Below are 22,800 nucleotides of genomic sequence, written 5' to 3' on the forward strand. Positions count from 1 at the left end.
CATTATAACATGGTCGCTGTTGACAGATACTTGTATGCACTCCTAATACTGGTGGTAATATTATAAACACAGATTTCTTGTTCGAGAGAACTTGCCACCTGAAGTAAATGTATAGCGATCAGATTATAAAACCACTTCCTTACCGGCTGAGAAGTAGTTTTAAATCCTGAAGAATCTATTCTGAGATTTGGCTGTGCCAGAGCTTGAGATGCGTAAGTACTGTAAGTCTGAGTTTCATGATGCATTCCAGAAGAATCCTCTCTAACAGGTTCAGAAGAACGTGTAATGGCAGATTCAGGAGGAGTTCCAACCTCATCGTTCAGCGTTTCATCCAGTTCTTGATCAGTATAAGCACCTCCTTCTGTATCTGTATCTTCATAATCAGATGTGTGTCTACTATCTGTGCTGTACATAGAATATTCACTACCAGGAGCTGAGAGGTAAGAAAGGCGGTCATCATGTAAATCAAGGTCATCACTCGTAGCACCATCTGCCTGCGTCCAACAAAATAAGAGTTTACTGAAGTACCTTTTAAAAGAATGCCTTTGGTCTTGCAATGTAAAGCCTGGAAACTTTTTTTGCGAGTAATTAAGAACAAACAGAATGCATTTAACGTGTTCCAAACTGTAACTGAAAGTCTGATAGTTAAAACAGTTCTATTCCAAATCCAGCAGCACTGCAACAGTATGAGAATTCAACAATTCTGAACATCACGGGGAGGAGATATCAGGTTTTCAGTCGTTGAAGATGTTAGGCTTACACGCAATAGCCTTTTCTGCAGTCTAGCTCAAATTCATTTTGCACAAAGCCACACTTCCAAGTGATATTACAATATTGTATTCATTAACTTAAAGCTAATTATAAGGAGATGAAAGCAGCTCAATTTGAACAGAAATTCAAGTTTTATGAAACATGTCGGAATAGCCAATTCATCGTTTGCTTACTTGTAGTTGGTACTTCACTTGCTATTCGTTCTTCAAGAGGATCGATCTAATGTGCAGCTTGATCTACCATGCTGCTTGAGAAGGCACATTGAGTTTTAGTGGGAAACAGAACACTAACTTGTGATTTTGTATCTGTGTTCTCAGGAGTGGGAAAACAGTTCTCAGAAGTCAGAAATCAGAAATAACAGATGTGGCACATGCTTTTACATTCACCAAAAAGTAATTCATTATTAGGCAACCTCGCTCCTAGTACCAATGCAGCAGAACACTCAGAAGCTTTCATGAAAAAAAACATCCAGTCCCCACAAAGTCTTCAAAGCAAAAATATATCTGCAACATCAGTAACAACAGAAGTACAAAGAACCTTTAATACACACAATTTTTTCATTTCCCCTCAAACTTTATTTCTTACCTTTCCTTCTGAAACCCACACTAGTTGATTCTGTTGTTGCTGAATTGCTTCCTTTAGAGCTCCATACCAGCCTTCATTCATTGAATTCAAGTTAATGGTAGCTAGAAGTACAACAGGTTAGTTTGACTTATGAGAAGGATCTGTACTACCAGTAATAAAAGCAATATAAACTTACTGTTTAAATCATAGTTTTAACCTACAACGTAAAGATTAGTACTCAAAGCAACCTTAAAGTCTGGTGTGGTTTTAAATTTCTATTTCCTAAGGGTTAAAATGTACAGTAACTTAGAATAAAGTGAGGCTTCAGTTCAGCCAGACCAAAAAAAAAACAAAACAAAAACCAGAACAAATCAAAATAAAACAAACAAACAAAAAAAAATCCCGCACTTGCTATTTATTGAAATGTTTGATTTTGGCTGGCCATCTTGCAAAGGCACCAGATCTATTAAAAATGTCATTCTGGTGTTTCAGATGGCTCCATCTTTCTGCAGTCGCCTACAAACAACACACAGAATGAACTACTGACTATTGAACAGGGGAGTCTGATTAAGTCAACAATTTTCTTGACTTGGTCCATCTGCAAGAATTCTGGAGAAAGAGTCTATTCTCATCTCACCTCCCCCCCTTCCTCTCAGAAATATTAATCCAGTACCTCTAATCACTTACTTGTAAAGAGATGGTGATTATTTTTGCGTAGCTTGTGAGCTCTTTCATACAGCTTTCTGGCACTTTTTCGTGATTCTGGGCACAACCTCATTCTCATAGTCTTTACACCCTGCTTAGAATCAGGGTTTAGGAACACTACAATAGGATACCACTGGGCATAATTCAGACGGTCTACCGCATTTGGAGTGACATCTAATAAAGCATGTTTGTCCTGTCATGATAAAAAGGACAGAGGCAAGAAAGTGAATCACTTCTATACTAAATTTTTTTTCAAAACATCCTCCACAGAGAGGACAACAGTTCCTGGAACAAAGCCTAGAATTACTTCTAGGCTGCAGCTACCAATATGGAGAAGGAAAAGGGTGGGGTTTTTTTTACTAACCAATAGAAAAATTAGAAAGTTGTTTTTAAAGCAAACACTATTAGCTATTCTTCTACAGTTAAAGCATCCAACACTATCCTTAATACCAGTTTTACTCTTCTTGTGTTACATGTAAAAAAGCAAACTACTTACTCTATCAATTATCTGTTTAATAGTGTGAAGACGAATAATGCCAGAACTACGTTGGTCAGTACCAGCATCTCTTGGTTCACTTTCTGGTAAAGAGGACACAGAAGAAGTCTGCTGTAAGTTTACAGCTTATTTTACATTCTCTCATTAAGATAAAACAAATCACTTCAAAGCTCAAATCATCAACTCAGGTTGAAGTGAGGTTACTTCTCACTTCAAAATACTACAAGAAAATCTACACACCAATTCAGCCATAAAAACCAATACAACTTTACAAAAGCACTTAGAAATCCAATTAAAAAGTACTGAATTAAAAAGAAATTTTAATTTGGGCAAAGAGGAATCTAATGAGGTTCAACAAGAATGAGTGCAGAGTCCTGCACCTAGGAAGGAGTAATAAAATGCACCACTACAGTTTAGGAGGTGATCTGCTGGAGAGCAGCCCTGTGGAGAGGGACCTTGGGGTCCTGGTGGACAACAAGTTGCCCATGGGACAGCAGTGTGCCCTTGTGGCCAGGAGGGCCAATGGTATCCTGGGGTGCATTAAGAAAAGTGTGTCCAGCAGAAAAAGGGAGGTCCTGCTCCCCCTCTACTCTGCCCTGGTGAGACCTCAGCTGGAGTATTGTGGCCAGGTCTGGGCTCCCCATTTCAAGAGGGACAGAGATCTGCTTGAGAGAGTCCAGCAGAGGGCTGCGAGGCTGACTGGGGGACTGGAACAACAGCCTTTTGAGTAGAGGCTGAGAGACCTGAGGCTTTTTAGTCTAGAGAAGAGAAGACTAAGGGGGGATCTAATTAATGCATATAAATATATGAGGGCTGGGTGTCAAGAAGAAAGGGGCAACCTGTTTTCACTTGTACCCTGCGATAGGACGAGGGGCAATGGTCATAAGCTGAAGCACAGGAAGTGTCACCTCAACACGAGGAAGAACTTCTTTACTGTAAGGGTTCCAGAGCACTGGAACAGGTTCCCCAGGGAGGCTGTGGAGTCTCCTTCCTGGGAGACTTTTAAAGACCCATCTGAATGTGTTCCTGTGTGACCTGCCCTAGATAAGATAGGTTCTGCTCTGGCAGGGGGGGTTGACTCCATCTCCAGAGGTCCCTTCCAACCCCTAACATTCTATGAAGCTATGAAATTTGAGAAGGCTATATATATTACTTGTACCTTCAGAGAATTATCAGCCACCAGTCAGTCAAAGAGCTATTTAGTCTGTTCCTGAACATTGTCAATATCTTGTTATATTTTTTAACAGCTGAAGTAATCATGTAGAAACAAGCAACTAGCAAAAGAAAGTTGACTATTTCGTAACTGGAAAAAAAATAATCCTGATCTCACACTTACTTGCAATTTGAAAGATATCTGGTTCTTCTCTGGCAAGTTTCTCCCTTGCAACATCAGCTATTGGACCAAAAATGGTTACAGGTCTGAGAAATCCAGCTAGAATTGAAGGAAAACAAAAAATCAAAATAGATCAACTTTTTAAAACAAATGCAAGATACTCTTAAATACATAGGTTAATACAAAGCAAACCCCACAAGCCTGTTAACCCACAACAGTAAGAATGAAGTTATACCTTCCCGAAGAACAACTCTTTCATAGGCAGGAAACTTTGTCTGAACAGGCTGGGCAGAAAGGTCTTCTCTGCTTTTTCGGAGATTTCTTTTTGAGCTACGCAAACCTCGGAATCTCCAAAAATCTGCTCGATCTCCTCCTGCTGTCTTTGGAAGCGTGTACTGTACGCTAGCTAGTTGCTCAGCTCTAAGATGAAAACAAATTCCAGCTAGTTATTCATGGAAGTCAGCTTCTCAAGTAACACTTGACTAGCAAGCTTACTTCAAAAAAAAAAAAAAAAAAAAAAGCCACTACCACCTGCTGAATCAGGCTTTCATTCTTTCTGTATTAGAAAGTACAAGATTGAACTACTGAAGCTTATACCACATCTCTAAAGCTTTAAATAGCCTTGTCTCTTGCACTCTTAAAACTTAGTTTTAAGTTTTTTTGTGGACTGTAGAAGAGTCAAAATCAAATCCAGAGATCAAATATTTAACCTCAATTTGTTTTAACACTGTCACTTTGACTGAATCATTTCTATAAACTAGCATCCTACAAACAAGTACAATCATTCATCATACAGATGCATAATTTAAAAAAAAATTAAATAAAATTGTAAAACAGCAATTTAAGTCTTTTAAGATCATACCTGTTTTTGTTAGGTATGATACCTCTTTCAACTTCCTTATGATTCTTGCCAATTCGAATCGCCAGCCATGAACCCAGTTTGCCATTGTACAGAGTGTCCACTACTCTGAACACTTCACCTTTGTTGAAACTTAGCCCATAAGGAGATTCCTTTTCATATTCAAAATGAGTTCTTATATAGAACGAATCCCCTACATCAGACTCAACAATGCGGCGATAAACTGAAAAAAAGAAAAAGAAACCCCAAAATATGAAGTGTTACTTAAGTTCAAGTAATGTCCTAATGCTCACAAGAATTACTCAAAAACCCTGCTGCACCTTAATTCTCCTTGCTTCAAATACACAGCATTGTTTCAAGAAGCTTTAGTATCTCAGAACTGTTCTTTTTTAAGCAGCATAACTATTAACAGTGAACTACCCACAAATTCAACTTTCATGGTCAAGAAATTGGTGCAAGCTTAATTAAGTTCCCTTGGAAGAAATGAATCTTACTGGGAAGAAGTTTGTGTATGCATGCACATTAGTGTAATTGCTTGTTTTCAGTGGTCTAACTGCCACAGACACTCCTGCTTCCCCCAACGTTTAAAGACAATACTTTCAAAAGATGCTAGAGTTTGGTTGGTTGGTTGTTTTTTTTTGCTGGGTGTTTTCTGGGGGGTAAGGGTAGGCTGTTCTCCATCTCTCCATCCCCTCTTGAGGGTGTCTTGGGTTTTGCTTGTTTGTTGAGGAGAGGAGGAGATGGATGGTGGTGGTGGACTGTTACAATATCCATCTCTAATCCTTTTTTACCAGTAACCTATCCCAAATCTAAAAGAAGTTAACAGTGTTCATAAGGTGCTAATTTCCTGCAAGCCACAAGCTAACCATCATTCCCTATACTTCTTATGTTGTTCTAAGTTATCTACCACATTGATATACAAATATTTACCATCTTTTTTCTTCTGTGCCAAAATGGTTACTTCTTCGCCTTTAGGAAGATCAAGTAAAAAAAGGACAGCTTCTTCTCTGATGATATTTGTGAAATCGACGTTGTTTACCTGGCATCAATGAAGTAATCAGTTGGATTTAGTATATGACATTAGAACAGATTTTTCGATACACAATGGTAAATCTAAATCAATTTATAGCTTTTTTTAAAATTCATTTTCATACATACACATCAAGGACATTTATCTCAAGTTATCTCCTGTATCTCTAAATACTCTAACTTTAGTTCTTGATAAAAGCCTAGCTTCCAGAGTAATAGGAAGTTGTTATATTATGGAGCACCTACAACATATAGAGACCTCCGAATATTTTGCAACACAGCAGCTAAAAATCCCCAACAACTTTATCAACTGAATTAGACTAAGAAATTGGATATAAAGCTTACTAACCTTCCTTGCAACAGTAGAATAACAGGAGATTTTTCTGCTATTAAGTCATCTAGTCAGTATATACATGGGAAAAAAACTTGTATGAGCTATAAAGGCAATATATTCAACACGACAGAAAGAAAACCTACTATGGTAAAACAGAACATTTGTACAGTTATTGTTTTAGGCGTACCCTGAGAATCTGGTCCCCTTCCTCTAATCCCTCTTTTGCTGCAGGGCTGTCTTCCAGAACACCAGCTACAAATATACCAACATCATTGCCACCTGCTAGTCGTAAGCCCACACTATCTCCTTTTCTGAATTTTACCAGTTTCATGCTTGGCCTAGAGATACAGAAAACATTCACTTAGAGATGCATTAGCAAAAAAGTAACTCAGTCAATTCAAAACTGAATACATGCAAAGAACTACTTCACCTATCATTTCAGTTGGAAGAATATCATATTAAGCATACCGTTAACTCTTTGTCATCTGCAGCACTACAACACATTTGTAAGCCACACTTCCAAAAAAATCCACCTGCATTTTCTTGTTTAGAGGGGTTGGTTTGTCTTACACTCATATACTTATGTGAAGCATTTTGACACTCTAAAAAAAGGAAGATTTTTGGAAAAGAACTGTGCCGGGATACGTATCTATTTTGGCTCTACAGAGATTAAATGAATTTGAGACAAAAACTGAACTGGAATCCTTTCTCCTGTACACTAGTGTCCATAAAAGAGATCCCAGTTCAGTAGAATCACATCCACGTAATGACTTAGCACATTTCTTCAATGACCTTTATTCATTGAAATGAATATGCTGCAGTATCCCTCCTCTCTCAAGAAACAGTGATTGGGCAAGAAGAAGAGTGGGGTACCCAAGAGGAGAAACACTGCAAATTCTTCTCAACAGTTATCATCTTAACAGCTAATTTCCATAGTACATTAATAAACTTTAAAATGGCATATTGAAAAATGGAAGTGCCAGTAAAGCTCAGGAATAAACCAGAAGTCTTCAACCTCATATTTCTGAACAGAACTGTCAGGATAGCATATTGAACTTCACATCAGATCATTTATACAGGTTACTCATCACCTTGGATAAACACTTGGTTTGCTCAAGGACCAGGCAGATTCAAAAACAGAGTTTAGAATTACATTACCGAAGCATTCCATCTTCATGGGATGAATTAGGTAAAGGACCATCAGATGGACTGACTGGTAAATCCACATCTGGCTGACCTCCTTGTGCATACACTGGCTTTGGTTCTATTAAAACATTAAAAGATTTCAAATGTCCATTTGGTTACTTAAAGGTGAGAAAACCAAGATTAACTTAGGAGCTTAATTACCATTCCTGTAGCCTTCCTCTACCCCATTCAAAACCACTTAAAAGTGAAATACTAGAAACTTACAATAAAGGAAGACACTCACTGTGCTATTCAACGCAGCACGATTACTGGTTCAACTAATACTTCAGTAAAAAAACCACCAAAGCTTCCACTAAGTATTCTGAACACCATAAACGAAGGCCTAGAAGGCTTCACGATCACAAGACAACTTCAAACCCTGTTGTTGCTCACCTTGATTCATCTGAAGTAACTTGATTTTCTATTGGCTCTCTTCCCTCAAGAATTCAATTTTTGAGACAAAAATACCAGAAACACTCACGCTACTGCTGTGTGCCTTGAGGTTGGCAAATTTCAACACTTACTGTGGTCCAGCGGGTGGTTTTTAAAGATCAGCACTTACTATGACTCTGGTGCACAGATTCTCTGGAGTCACTAGGAGGAGCCTGCCACTAGTATTCCCACAGTAATGGACACTAACAGGGGCTCTTCTCTGCTACGTGGTTGGTCATGTCAGAAGAATGACAACATTTAAGTCTTGTCTCTGCACACTTGAATAAAGTTGATTTCGAACTAGGTTGGCTTTGAATGAGCCAAATATCCCTGATCTTCCCAACAACTCTGCTATCTTCCTTTCAAATCACTGCATAGACTTGTTTGAAATGAGACATTTCAGAAAACAATTTGGTAATAAGTTATTTTCTAATGTGACTTTTGTCATTACCACACAGTGACATAACATTTTCTTTTAAGTCTTTAATGACTCTTTCCTAGCCTAAGCCTCTGATGATCCCTCTGAACAAATACTCTCCTTCCACCCTCCTTTGAAACAACCAATGATGCCAGACATCTCCCCTTTGGTCTAAGTAGAAAACTGCCACAGAACCTACAAAAACTGCTTTTCTAGCCATATTTTCCTTACTGTCTTTAAAAGATCTTCATTTCCCTAGAGTTTTCTGGGAAGCTGTTAGAGGATTATGCCCCTTATTGCACCTCTTAATCTCACAATTAACATGCAAAAATACGTCTGCAGCTACAAATTTAAATTTTATCTTTATGTAATGGCCTATATCTCCTCCCATCCAAACCATTTCCACGTGACTCTTCCTGGTCACCAAACAACAAAACTACTTCCTCCTCCCTAACCAGCAAAATCCCAACAGTACCTATTATTTGCTTTCCAGTCCCTTAAACAATTATTAGTACATTACTTTGGACCAAGAACCATCTCAGAGTTCTCCCATCCTGGCTGGCTTTGTATTATGTCAATTATTAACCTTCAATATCTTAAAGAAATACAGAATTCATTTTTCTCATCTCTCCATCACATCTTTTTTTTCTATCTTGGCAAATATAAACTTACTTTATTTGCATATTTTTGTAACACTACTGCCAAAGGTCAGCTCCTATGACAATATTTTTAGTAACGGCTGCTGCATCAGAAAACCTACTGTTCTCAATTTGCAGATATTTGAGTCTATCACCATCATAACTCTTCCAGTTCTTCAGTGAGCAACTGAATACTATATGCAGAAGTGTCCCTGCTCATCCCTAAGTCTTCAGATATTTTCAGGCTTCAATGTTCTTTTCCTCATTCTACCCAGCCTTTCAAAAAAAGCTTCCTCTAAAGCATATGCACTTTCTCCTTTCTCCACTTTTAATTCCACTGAGGCTCCTTCTTCTGGAAAAACAGAAATCCTTTAAGTCAGTTTGCCCAGAACTCTATCCTGTCACCATACCGTCTTATGTTTTTCCTTTTATATACCAATTAGCTTTTATCTGCTGCCATCTAGATTATTCTTCATTTCTGGAAAAAAAAAAGGGATGCTACTTTTTTCTTGTTTTATTAATTGTACTACACTTGTTCAAATGCCTTCTTAGTTTATGACTGTATTTAGTAGATGCGACAGCTCCAAAGCATTTCAGCATGTTTGGAGCTCTGCCTTGGGAACAGTTCCCCTGAACAGGTTTAACGATGTCCTTGTTTAAATATTGTCTGCTACAGTAACTCTAAAGAACCGGTCTGCTGCTTGACTCTCAGAGAAGACATGATGATTTTACCCTTGCTTGAGAAATCAGGACAAAACTCTTTATGACCATCACCTATAAATCCAGCTCTCAACACTGAAGTTTGACCTTTATATAATGGGCTGACCCCACAGCTTATGTTTTAAATACTGAAACTCTAGGATATAAATGAGGTTATGGTTACAAAGACTCTTCATACTCAGAAATAAGAAATAATTAGGACTTAGTCTACTTTAAGACTTCAGAAATGATTCCACAAAGATGCAATGGCATGAAGTCTTCACTACTCATCCATTCTCAACAACATTATGCATAATGAGTACGTTTTTACCTGGGAGTGGTGGAGTTTGTTTTTCAGTTCTTTCGACTGCCACTTCTTCCATAGTTTTAGAAATATCATCTCCATTCTTTACAGGTGTAGAGACAGCTCCTGGTTTAGTTGTCTTCTCATCTTCTCTGCTTCGAAGACTATATTAGAAAAAAAAAAGATTCCACTCCACATATAGAATTGTTGCTACAACATTTGTCTACTAAGACTAAAGAATAAATCCTTTCATTCATAAAGTTTGGGTTTGGTGGGTAAAGAACTGCCAATTACTAGGTAAATGAAGTTTGCTTAGACCATTCACATTATGAACAACTATTACCACTTCTGAATCTGAGCATTTTGTCCCTAACCTCATATTAATAAAGGATTTCACTAGACACAACTTTTTAGAAACAGAACAGGCATCACAAGACATACTGGCCTCTGCTTCAAGCACAAATGTCATACATGTGCTCTGTATCGAAAGCTACATAAGAAACTGAGAAACAAAGGGAAGAAGTGAAGAAGAGCAGTTACGGTATCTTTTTCTCACTCCTCCCTGTAGGCATCATGGATTTTTAGACTTAATTGTTAGGCTTTATTGTGATCAAGCTAACTTATCTCCTCCTTTTCATAGCAGCTGCCCTAGAACACAAGTGCTGCCAGCGTGGCTCTTGGTAGGGCTTTGCAGAGATAAAAGGTAGAACACAAACATGCCTCTGACTTCTCAGTCTTCAGAGGGATGAGACTTTCAATCCACAGCTATTACAATGCAGGAGTGCTTCTCATACACTCAGTCATCCATGTGTTTTAAATGAAAACTTGCTGCTTCTTATGCAGTTCCTATACATGCTTCCCATGTAAAACAAAGGGATATGTGACCAATTAAAATAATTAAGTCTCTCTTCTTTAAACAATGAGAGCAGCTAATGGTCAGAAGAACATAATTTCTACTCCTTTAGCTCAAAAGATCAGGTATTTCTATACTGTTATATGGTATCAGCTGTACCATAGAGTACAACTGAAAAGAACATATACTGTATGTCAAAATGTTAACTGCTACACTATTGAATAGGAAATAATTTAATAGGGTCAAAGCAGGTGAACATTGTCATATTGAAGAAAAAAAGCAGATCAATATGTCAAAGAGATGTCTTAATTCCAGAACACGTGCATTCAAAATAGAAGAGTCACAAGATACTCAATATCTTCCCAAGAGCTCGCAAAACAGGATATAAAAACTATTTGAGATACAATTCACAGCTTTTTATATAGTATTAGACTTAATTGCCATGGAGGGGGAAAAGGTACTTCCTGAAAGACAACAATGGCTTGGTCAGTAGGTGCAAGTCCATCTACTCTCATAAAGGAAAAATCTGTACAAGGGGAGAGGGGGGCAGGAAGTGGAAGGAAAGGTTTTTCACTACCAACAGCTAGATGGCGCTACCAGGCAACAATGAGTATCACTTTCTATAAAGTACAAATGTATCCAGAAAAGTCCATTATACAGAGTAGAGACTATTTTAATCAGAACCGAGACTTCGAGTTGCAGCTATGATGCAAGGAAACAGATCCCATTAAATTTACTTATCCAAGATGCATGAGAAAGAAGCAGTAATAAACATCTATGATCTAAACACAAGCAGAACATGTTTTCCTGAAGCAACATGAAGTTCGAAACATCACAAACAAAGCTTAGCTAACTGTTCAGTCAAGAGATACTGAGACTTTTCAGTAGTTTCCTCTTACTAGTTTTTGAACTGTGTGAATGAAAGCAGCTTAAAAAAAAATACAGAAAAATACTGCAGTCATCACAATCTGGGAAGACACAAGCACTCTTGCATTGTAAGCAGCCACCTTGTTGTAAGTCATGGACAAAAACAAGTACAGCAGGCTAATTTTTTTAAATCCTTATTTGTACCTTTTTTTATTCAGAGAAACTCTTTTGGGAGCACTTGATTAAAATGATGCCAAAACCACTACATCTAACAAAACAGAAAGCAAGCATGAACCCTTCTACTTTGTTCCCAAACTTCACCAGTAAGAATTTTCTTATTCCTCTTCCAGATTTCCAAGATATTGTCATTTCTAAGTAAAATTAAGTGCATAGTCTAACAGATCATGTATTTTACTTCCAACACTAGATTAAACCATGACTGGAATCATTGCCTTGAAAAATAGTTCCTGGCTCATTAAAAAACAGACCCACAGTTAGCTGTTTAAATGCATACTAAGTGTCTTAGAACTAAAGAAAAAGTCCAGCAGTAGCATAAGATGCAACTGATCTCACTCCCCATCCAAACATTTTCGGGTAATAAGCACTTGTTAATGAAGTGTTAACAGCAAATTTCCTCGTGAGCCTTCTATACCTGTACCTGTTTCTGAGCATCTCCTAACACTTAACAGACACATTATTTCAAAATAGCACTCTCTCTGTTTTCCTTTAAAAAAAGGTCAAAAATGCTGCAGTTACTACACAAGGAAAAAGTTCGTTTTACATTTCCTCTCCACATAGTTCAAAATCATTTTATGTTGCTTTTATGCCTGCATATATTAAAAAGAATATAAGTAGGGCAGAAAACAGCTCTCAAGAACACTAAGTACAACACAGGCAGTGAAAGCACAGCACAAGACAGGCAAGTAACTGCAGCAATGGTTCCAGACTGGGCTACTGCTACACATATAGGCAGATACACCCTGCCAACCAGCATGCCTGCAAAAGGTCAGTTCTACTCTACGCAAGACAAAGTTTCAGCTGGAAAAACTGATAGAAACACAACTGTGGTCAAAACTTAAAAAATGACTGCTGCAATTCCCAAAAGACACAGGTGTTGTTCAGGGTGTGCACTGTGATGCTATTGTTTAACATCTGTGCTGTAATAGGGCCCTCTTTACCTCACCCTCCTCCCCGCCACCCTTTTGTTTTTTAAAGTTCGTCTACCAGAATAATTTTCAAATAACCTTCAGTCACAAAAAGCAGTCAGCTACATGCTAGTGCCATCGACTGTGATGGCTATTACTTCAGAGGCAAAAAAAGATGGACTGCAACATACAGTTTGAATGTTTGTTTGAACAGAAAGGTCTGCAAAATATGAAAATCTGCAAGATGTTTCCATGTTTTTGGCACTTCTCAAACTGTTCAGCATGCAAAGATTGTAAGAGCCAAGAGGTGCTTTCCTGAGTACATTGTCAATAGGGTTGGTTTTAGTCCTATATTGCAACTTTTCCAACTTGTTTTGAAAATGGACAAAATGACACATCTCTCATGCTATACATAAATTGGCAACTGTATTATGGAAGTCAGCCTCATCCTTTCAAAATTAAGGATGACCTCTACAGGGATTTCTTCAAGCTACCACATGTTTCTTGCTGAGGCTGAAGCAGCCTGCAGCATAGGGAAGAGTTCCCAAATGGGAGTGAAGAGCAGCCCAGAGATGTAATGTGGCAGGCTTGCCAGCACCTGGCTGTAAATGTCTCTTTTCAGGATGCGTCACAGCAAAAGCTTATTTAGCTCAAAGACCTGTTATGGTAGCAATGAGACCAGATAGGTAAGAAGGAGTATAGTTTGATACCTCCTCCTGAGTACTCTCCAATGTAAGGTGCAGAGACCTCTTTTGCTCATTCTAGCTTTTAAGTACAGCTCCTCACAGACTATATGAAGTTGCTTTACGTTATCTGACCTCCTTTATTTAAGCTGCGTTTTTCCTCTGCCTAAACAGCTGTTGTCCTGCATAGCTTTAAAATTATACATCTTTTAAAACTATATTTAACATTTAAAACATGATCTGCTCCAAGAGCTCCTCCTCAAAGCCAAGACGTATTTTTCTCTTCTTTCACTTAGTATTTAGTTCAGTATCAGCTGACTATAAATTTTCCAAATCTCCAGGGCTTTATCTGGTGATAATTTTAAGATTCATTCCCTGGATCACTTTCAAGTTGAACTGTGGATAATTTACAAATCTCCACAAGTGAAAAAACAATGCACAACCATAATTAATAATTTTTAATAATGAATTAAGAAGATGCTTTAGAATTTAAAAAGACTGTTCAAAAGACATCTGCGAACTTCCTCCTTGACAGAAAATTCAAATAGTAATTGTTATGGGAATTCTATATCCAGGAAAACTGCAGGCACACTGGTGTACATACCAGTTTAGAATACTGAAAGATGGACAACATTGAAGACCCTGCCAAACAGCAAAGCAATGCTGAAGCATGTCTGCTGGCAGATTCCTATACTCCAGTACAGACTTAAGTGTCAGTCTGTAGTTCAGCTTGTATGAAGGGACTAAGATGACTCCCCTGGAATTTCTCATTAACATACAAACAGGGTCTAAATAAAGACTCATCATCGTCAACACAATTTTTCATATCCTCCTTAAGCTCAACATGAGGGCTTTTTGTACCTTTCCTTCCCCAGCTTGTTGTTCTCAAGCTTTTTTACCCCCCTCCAGATTTTCCAAATTTTAAAAAATTAAGCTGTTGCAACTGATTTGATCTTACAGCAGATTTGAACTAGCACAAATAACCACTACTAAGAGCAGTTGCCTTGAACGTGTTCTTCTTCATGTGGCTCAGGGCCCAAATTTTCTGATCTTGAAAGGGACATGTCCAACAGGAAGTCAATCCATGCCAAGGTAGTTCTTGTTCATAAAGCAGATAAAGCGGATGCATTCAGAGTTGAGATAACTTCAAAGTTCATTCTCAGGAAGGATTTAATTCTTCTGACAGTGTAGTCTATAGGGAGGAAGTGACTATCTACCTAACACACTGTAATACGACAGAAGGACTAGCACTAGGTTAAGTCAGTCATACTTTCAGTTTTAATGGATTTTTTGTTCTTCCACTGTCCACAAGCTCTTTCCACTCCATATTAGAAACGCATGTCAAGACATAAGAGTTCCAAACCAAAACAAATCTACAGGCGTCTCATATCACTGCATCCAGGACCCTTCTTTTAAGTTCCTCCTCACTAATACGGAATTCCTACTTGAAAACAAGCTTTCATGCCTTGTGGATCTCCCCCAGACAACATACATGGAAAACAAACAAAAATGTTTGTCATCTGTAACCCCAACCAGGTGCAGTTAAGATCTGTCTTGCAGTTTTATTAACCCTTAAGATAAATATAAACACTGAAGGTAGAAGTTTTACTTTCCCCATGGGCAAAGGCTATGGAACAGCCAGCTCTAATTTGTTTTACAGAACTTACAGTATCTACAAGTCTTCACATACAGGCTTTGAGTTCAGAATTCATAACAGATCAATTCTAACTTTTGTTTCATCATCTATGAGCACTCAGAAGGCAAACTTTTTTCTTAGAAATATCTAGTAGACTCTGAAATCCAACACTGACATTCTATTTTAATAAATAAAAATTCCTATGTCCAACAAACAGTGGAAATGCAGAACAGGACATATTCACATTATTCAAGACTAAAATTGCACGTGGCAGAAAAAAAAAGTTCCAAAGCATACAACAGATCACTCCTCTGGCTTCATTTGGACTTATCTACTGCAGAATTATCATGCATGTTCCACTACCAAGTTCAAATATTAAAATCTATGTTCCAAAAGTTAAATCTGCCATGCAATACACTTGACTTTGTAGGAATTACATGTATTCATAAATGGAAGATAACTTTAAAGAAAGCTAATGACAAAAATCAAAAGCCTATGCCAAAATAAAGCACAATTTCTATAAGTTTACTCAGGGTGGACATTCAGTGGGAACTGTGCTAGTAGTCATCTCTAATATCCTTGGAGCTACCTGCATTCTCAAAAACAAAACACAATTGCATATATTAAAATATATCACTCTCAAATTTACATTGTCATTCATACAACAATGCTGTAAGAGTCTATTTTAAAGAGAGTAACACTAAAGTTAAAGGTTCGCTTTCTCCTAAAGCCTAATAAAATTTGGATCATTATCAGCTGCATCTCTTGAGAGCTAGAATACCATATAACAACCATATTTCTGCATCACACTGTATAAATCCAAGCACTCCTAACAACTTATACATCACATTAAACAGTTGATTGAAAAATAAGACAATGCTGCCATCACCTGCCGTTGCTGGGCTGCTGTGGAGAATGTCTGGAATGGTCTGAAGGCTCTGACCTCTGGTCAGGAGATCGTGAACGACTGCGGCGGGGCCTGTCATGTGATCGGTTGGAATGATCTGATGCCAGCGACTGAATTTCTGAAATGTCTGTTAAATAAAAGTTGGTTTTCCATGAAATGACTGTAATTAAAATGGTGGCGTGACCTGCTCAAATGGAAAAAAGCTTCTGTAGAGAATTTTTATGAAGATGTTAAATCTATTATTTCAGAACAACTAAACTTAATAGTCCTGAAAAAAAAAAAAACAAAAACAACTATGGGAATAGAAACTGTTTTTCTCCACTGTTTTTGGAAGTGTGGATTTCAATTTTGTTCAAACAAGAATTTACCCACATGACAATCGTACTCCAAACTCTTCTCCTCCCCACCCTCTCACCCAACTTGGGCATTTCCCATTTTCAGAACACAAGGAATTTGTCTTTACCTTTGGCAATCAAGTTTATTAACACTCACCATCTCTTTCTGAAGCATTAGCAGAATGAATACTGTCAGAAAGATCAGGAACATTCAGCAGTGTAGCTCGTTCATCTCGCTGAACAACCATCTTCAACTTGCCTTTTGACCTTTCTATTAGTGTTTTTGCATCTGCTAAGGACATATTTTCTGTCACTGTGCCATTTATCTGGAACAGAGTAAGAAAAGAGCAGATATAAACTTATTGAAAAAACAACCCAAACAGTGAATCTCCAGTAAAGATAGTGGTTTTCTGTCTGATAATTAGAAATGGCTAGAGATATTTATCAAAAATACCACAATAAAATGGAAGACTGTTGGGCTCATCCAAACTGTAACCTAAGATCAACAGTTAGTCTCATCTTTCAAAGACAAAGCCTGTACCACTAATGCAAAGCTTTAAAAATATTAGTTATGGTTTTTCAACCAGCACCGCTATACTCCAGAGTAAGGAATGGTACAGTTTTCTGCACCAACAGATTTACAAGTCTCTTGAAATACAAGCTGTTAGTATCAATTAAAAAATTCTGGGTATATTGATTTCTACAAAAATCAGCATTTCACCAGAACACAAGCTCTAGTGCTGCTGAATAGCACAATTCTACAACATTATATTGTTTAAGTAAGCATATAGGGTCAGAGTCTCGTACCACCCCAAATATTTGCTATTACGCATTTACATTGGGTACTACTTGCCTGAATAAGGCTGGGGAATAACACCAAAACAACCAAAAGAGCTTTATAATTCTTTTCCTTAGAAAGGTTGATTTAGACTTAAAATTTCTTCAGCTCTGAAATAATTTCAAAAACCCCATCTTCTACTAAGAAATTATGCTATTGAGAGCAAGCTCATTCTCAGACAGCTCCATCGGTGTGCTTTCCCTTGGAACAAGCACCCCCACCGTTTACTATACCTTCAGCACAACATCGCCTTCCTGAATGTTGCCATCTCTCGCTGCCAGGCTGTCCTGTGATATTTCTTTCACAAATATGTGGCTTGCCAGCCGTAGGCCATACTCTTTATAAAAAAGCAATATAAAGAAAGAAGAAAACTGATGAAGCTACAGCCAAAAAAGGAGGGTGAGATCTGAATATTTACAACACAGCTTTACACAACATTTACACTGAAAACAGAGGAAAACAAACTTGGCATATGAAGGGCTGTAGTCGAGTTACACTCTAGATTTACCATTGTATCAATCTCTTCTTCAACTCCAGCTGTAATCACTGCTGTTGTTCAATAGCTTAATTTAGATGCTAACTACCATTTCCCCTCTTGCAAACAGTTCAGTCTTCAGTGTATGTCTTGAAGTATGCGAGACCCACTGACTATCAGGTTTTAGGCAGACAGTTGGGATTCGCTCACACTATATAAAACACTTTAGTCTTAATTAAGCACACGTATTTTAGATGATGAAAAAACACCCTCAGAAACACAACAGCAGTTTATGTTCTCAGCTAGCTACTGGTAAAATGGGCAGTTCACAGCATTGTTTATACAGTCCAGAAAGCCCTCAATGTAACACTGACTGAAGCAGCTTGCCTTTAAAAAACAGCACAAGTCTTAGTAAGAGAATTACAATTTACCTTCATTTTTCCTCGATTTCACCAGTGTTACTTTGGTAGGTTTTGCAGGCTGAGTGGAAGTAACTGATCTTCTATCTGACCTCGGTGATAAGCTTCTCTCTCTGCTAGCACTTCGATCTCTTACCCAGCTCTTCTCATGCCTCCTGTTGGCACTTGGACCACCACGGCTGCTTCTTGGATCACGTATCTCTTCATCATAGCTATCATCCTCATTTTCAGACACAGGTTCAGGTTCCGGTCGAGACACTGGAATCTGAATTTTCTTCATCCTTCGGATAGTCTACAACCAAACACTAGGTATCAGCCTCTGGATGCGTCATGCTAACAGTGTTACTAAATGTCAGAAGCCAAGCTAATCACAAAACCCTAAAGAATACATACAGATTTATTTGTGAATGCTCTGAATCCCTGCATCCTCACTATCAAATTCTATACCACTGATACAGGAGACATCAATACTGATTACTAGAAATCTGTTTTTGAGAGGAGGGGTATGTTGTTTTTACAGTTGTTTTAGTGAAGAGACTGAGCTGAAAATTAAAGTCACTGAACAGTATTAGTTCTGTTCTAACTCAAACCAGGACATATAGTCCTTTTTCCACTTCTACAAAAGTGGCAAAAGGGTAAGATTAACTGTCCTTGCAAAGGATGCTAAAAACCTCTTTTGGTAACATGTAATCTACTGTATACTCAGTGTGTTATTGGCAGTAATTCTCCTCAACTTTGAAGCCTCCCCATCTTCCAAAGCGGTGTTTATGCAAGTCACAGAGAAAGGGGAACATTCCCACTGAAGGTTCAAAGTTGGTTTGTATTAACACAGACAGCTGTTTCCAGAATAAGACCCAATCCTGTTGAGAGGTTTATTTGCTCTGTGTTATAGAACTGAACCAAGTTAAAGTTTTCATTAATTACTTCTCTACATAAATCTACACACTAAATATTCAAGATACTTAAAGCCTTGCAGAACTCACCACACAGTTTTTTTATATCTGTTTAAAATAATTACTTATCTACAAACGCAAAACAGAACAATTTTTTGCAACTACACTAAAGCAGGAAAGAGCACCAGAAATCCGTCAGCACAAAAGCTTTTCTACAAGCCTTACCAGTCTGTCTTCCCCAATTAAGAAACTGCTCGACATTGTGCATTTGTGTTCTGTTTTTCGTAACACAAATCTCAAACTTCTACAGAAAGCTGGATTACTACCCTTTAGGGATGGTCTGTTCTATTCTGCCAAGTTCAAAAGCCAACCACTTTGAATAAGCCTACAAAATTACAGGAATTAAGGTAATTATACTTTATGCTGGCAAAGCGTTTACTGAGCAGCAAAAGAACTAAGTCAGTGCCTGAAGAGCGGGTGAAGTCCTTTAGCACACACCAGCCTTTGGAAAACTTGGTAGAAGTGCACTCAAGAAGGAGAACTGAGGTTTTGGTAAACTGAGAAGAACGTTACTGTATTGAAAAGAAGTTTCAAGTATCCAGTGTCATATTACCCAAACATCATAATTCATATTTAAAAAAAAAATTTAGTGATACACATAAATTTCATGATAGTCATTTAAACCTGAAGCATCACACAGGTAATATTCAAGTATCTTGCACCATACATGTATCTCATAGCAGATGTAACACCATTTCACTTTTGTTCTACGACTATAGAAATTAAGTAAGCTTAAATCTTCGATACATTTACTTACAATTTTGGCATTCTTCCCACTTTTCCGCAGCTGCTGAACAGCAAACGCATGCTCAACATTATCCATCGAAACTCCGTTAACCATTGCAACACGGTCATTTTCTCTGAATGAGAAACATCACAATACACAGTATAAATACTTTATGCCAAGGGGAAAATGTTGGGGAATGGGTATTCCTGAACAAACTACCTGTTTTATAAGCTACTAAACAATCAGTTGTACATAGACATCCTGAGAACAAAATCTGGAGTTTAAGGCACCGTTGACAAAGCTGAATGCCCCCCAAATCAGAACCCACAAAGTCTAGCACTTACTGTAGCAGTCCTTCTGCTGGGCCTCCTTTCAGTACATCAGAAATAACTATTGATGTCTCACCACTCTGGAAGTGAGGATTATCTCTTCCTCCAGATATTGCAATACCAAACCCAAATCCAGGGGCCTATAATGTAACAAGAGGAATGTTTTTACTGTCTAATATTTACATGGTCACAAGTCACATTCCTGTGTCAAAGACAAAAAGGTTCAATAGGTTGTTGGAAGAAAGAAGGATTACTGAGCGATACAATGCTATGCAACATAGAACAGAAGAGAGTTTACAGATAAATCAAAAAACACTTTTAGAAGGCAGAGAGTTTCAGCCTAACTACTCAGTCTCTCCCAAGAGTAAAAGATTAGACTTCCCAGTTGCATTTTTACGGCCCAGGCCTCAGGCGGACACCACTAAGACCTCAATCTTCAGCACACCACAGCACTCTGTTGAGATGCCAATTCCAACCCGTATCACTTCCTCCAACACTTTCCTTGAGGTTTTGCATTATGGTATTTACCCAGCTTGACCTCGCAAGGCTCAGGAACTGACAGGATCACAGCACACAGCAGTATGACTTCAGGCTCCCTTCTTAGGAATAATACCAAGATAGCTTGTACCATTAAATACATCAAAACCTTGTCAGTGCTTCCAAATCATCTGCATCTTAACAAAAGCAATTTGCTTCAATCTCTTCCCTCTAGGGTGACCTGCCACTACAGCAAGGTCAGTGCCTCTGAAGTTATTCCTGTTAGATATTTTGAGATACAACAATGATGCTTACATTTCTGCCTGGAAGCACTGAGGACAGGAAATAAACTTTCTAAACATAACTGATTTGAAAACCATCTAGCTCTTCAATCATTTCCCAGAAAATATTGTCAGAAAAATATTATCATTTAAATGCTCTATTTTGCACAAGAATTTATTTTGAAATTTTCAGCTATGCAAAATACAGTCACTGGACCGAGAAGATCAGGTTTCAGTCAATTCCTCCTCTCCATTTCACACAGCATACACTCCATGCTGGCAGACTAATCCCTGTCTTCTTTCAGACTTTGACAAACATGACCCAGCTTTAGCAATGAATTTCATAACCTTACAGTGGCAGCAGAAGCACCATGGCAGTCTGCATCTGGCTGTAAGACACATGATGTGCAGCTTTTCTGACAGTAACGACTGCTCAGAGAAACTTCTTTTCTAATCGGCCCCAAAACACAAGTCATAAAAAGATAGTCCAGATTTAGCCTGTAAGGAGTGAATAGTAAAATACAACACTAAAAGAGAGATTCACCAATTTGAACAGCTAGCACATATTATTGCCAGGTATGAAGAAAATAAGTTGGTCTAATTAATGAGGGGAGGGGTACACCTTACTGCCTCCTTCACATTAATTTTAATTCATTAAAGGAAGACTGGACATCTTTTCAAGACACATTCCAACGAGATCAACCAGAAATTATGGCTGGGATGCAAGAACTACTAGAGTGAAACCCTGTGCCATGCAGTAGGACACTCATAATGACTAGTTATGACCAGAGCTGAGGGTTTTTTCCTATTTTTTTTAACTAGTTGACAATAAGATTATCTCTAAATAGCCTATGAAAATATTTCACAAAAACCTCTTTCAAAAGAGTAACATTTCTCCTTTCTCATGCTGCTTCCTCATCTTTCAGTTTTCCATTACTCTAACAGAATTCAGTTTTCACTGTGCCTGGGTGGGGAAGAAATGGAAGAAGTGATAATAACAGAAGATATTAAAGTTCATTTTAAAGTTTTTTGTCTTTCCTGACACAATAAAAAAAAAAAAAAAAAAAAAAAATCACTCCTTAAAAGAAATAGAATCATTACGCTAAGGACAAACAGGATGCAGAAACTCACTAAACCTCATCTTGCTGCTTGCTGTTCTAATTTTTTTAGAGTAGACTTGCAAAAACCAGTCACCAATACCAAGACAACTAGTTTCATATTTCAATGTTGTTCCTTTCAAGAAGCCCTGAAACATAGGAGTCTCACAGACAGCAGTGAAAACAGACCACATGTGAGATAAAGGCTTTCTAGTAACATTAATCAATATCTTCAGAAACACTCCAAATTGGAAAGTTGAAATTAAACCCTAAATCTTTCTCAAAATTTAAGCGCTCAAATAAGGAAACTTCCAGTAAACCTCAGCCTACTACTTTTCATTTTATCCTGCTGCCTATGACCATCCTATGAGACAAACAAAGTAAACTACCCTCAGAAAACTGAGCTTAGCTCCTAGTTACATCTGGAAGTAGCAAGATGTTGATCACTACAGATTGTGGAAGATACAAACATGTATCTTAACTAAAACGGATTTGTATGAAAAACCTGTCATATCACAAATTCACCTATCAGATGTTGTAATGACAGCACAAGGGAGAAAAAAAAATGTACTATTTGGGTCTCCCACAGCGAGGCAGCATGGAAGAAGCAGAAAGGTGTGTATGTACCTGGCTACTGTTCTTTGGGGGAAGGAAAGAGTCCGTCAGTGCGTCTATCAGATGACAATTCCGACTATGGAGAAACCCACATAACACACAAAGTGCATGGTTCCTCCTTAAACTCCTTTACCCTTATGTATATAAAAACCAAAGAACCCTCAAAAGAAACTGTAGCTACCTGATAAGGTTTAACTGAACTTGAGACTGACTCAATTTCTTAGGCGCTAAGCAGCAGTCCAGGAAGTTGGAAGTACAGTAGAGAAAGTGAACAAAAACTCTTGGTTAGAAGGTCAAGCTGCTCCTCCCCCAGAAGTTTCTAATAAGTCTTTTGACAATAGTGCTGCAACTCACCACTGTGCTGAATCGCAGCACAGTGAGACTGCTTATGTTCTG

General features: G+C 38.0%; 1 protein-coding gene across 1 annotated transcript in view; it reads right to left on the minus strand.

Annotated features, from left to right (window-relative positions):
* TJP1 (tight junction protein 1) overlaps positions 1-22,800 on the minus strand; it is a 41,894-nt gene that overhangs the window by 15,773 nt on the left and 3,321 nt on the right. The window contains 18 exon segments of the mRNA XM_008935321.1: positions 144-494; positions 1,357-1,457; positions 2,023-2,233; positions 2,537-2,619; positions 3,873-3,968; positions 4,105-4,289; positions 4,732-4,951; positions 5,659-5,767; positions 6,279-6,439; positions 7,259-7,325; positions 7,327-7,355; positions 9,795-9,931; positions 15,841-15,985; positions 16,351-16,519; positions 17,265-17,368; positions 17,938-18,217; positions 19,636-19,738; positions 19,950-20,074. Of these exon segments, the coding sequence (XP_008933569.1) occupies positions 144-494; positions 1,357-1,457; positions 2,023-2,233; positions 2,537-2,619; positions 3,873-3,968; positions 4,105-4,289; positions 4,732-4,951; positions 5,659-5,767; positions 6,279-6,439; positions 7,259-7,325; positions 7,327-7,355; positions 9,795-9,931; positions 15,841-15,985; positions 16,351-16,519; positions 17,265-17,368; positions 17,938-18,217; positions 19,636-19,738; positions 19,950-20,074 (2,676 nt within the window).

Source organism: Merops nubicus, unplaced genomic scaffold (assembly GCF_000691845.1).
Source record: "Merops nubicus isolate BGI_N331 unplaced genomic scaffold, ASM69184v1 scaffold34542, whole genome shotgun sequence".
In the NCBI taxonomy this organism is placed as follows: domain Eukaryota; kingdom Metazoa; phylum Chordata; class Aves; order Coraciiformes; family Meropidae; genus Merops; species Merops nubicus.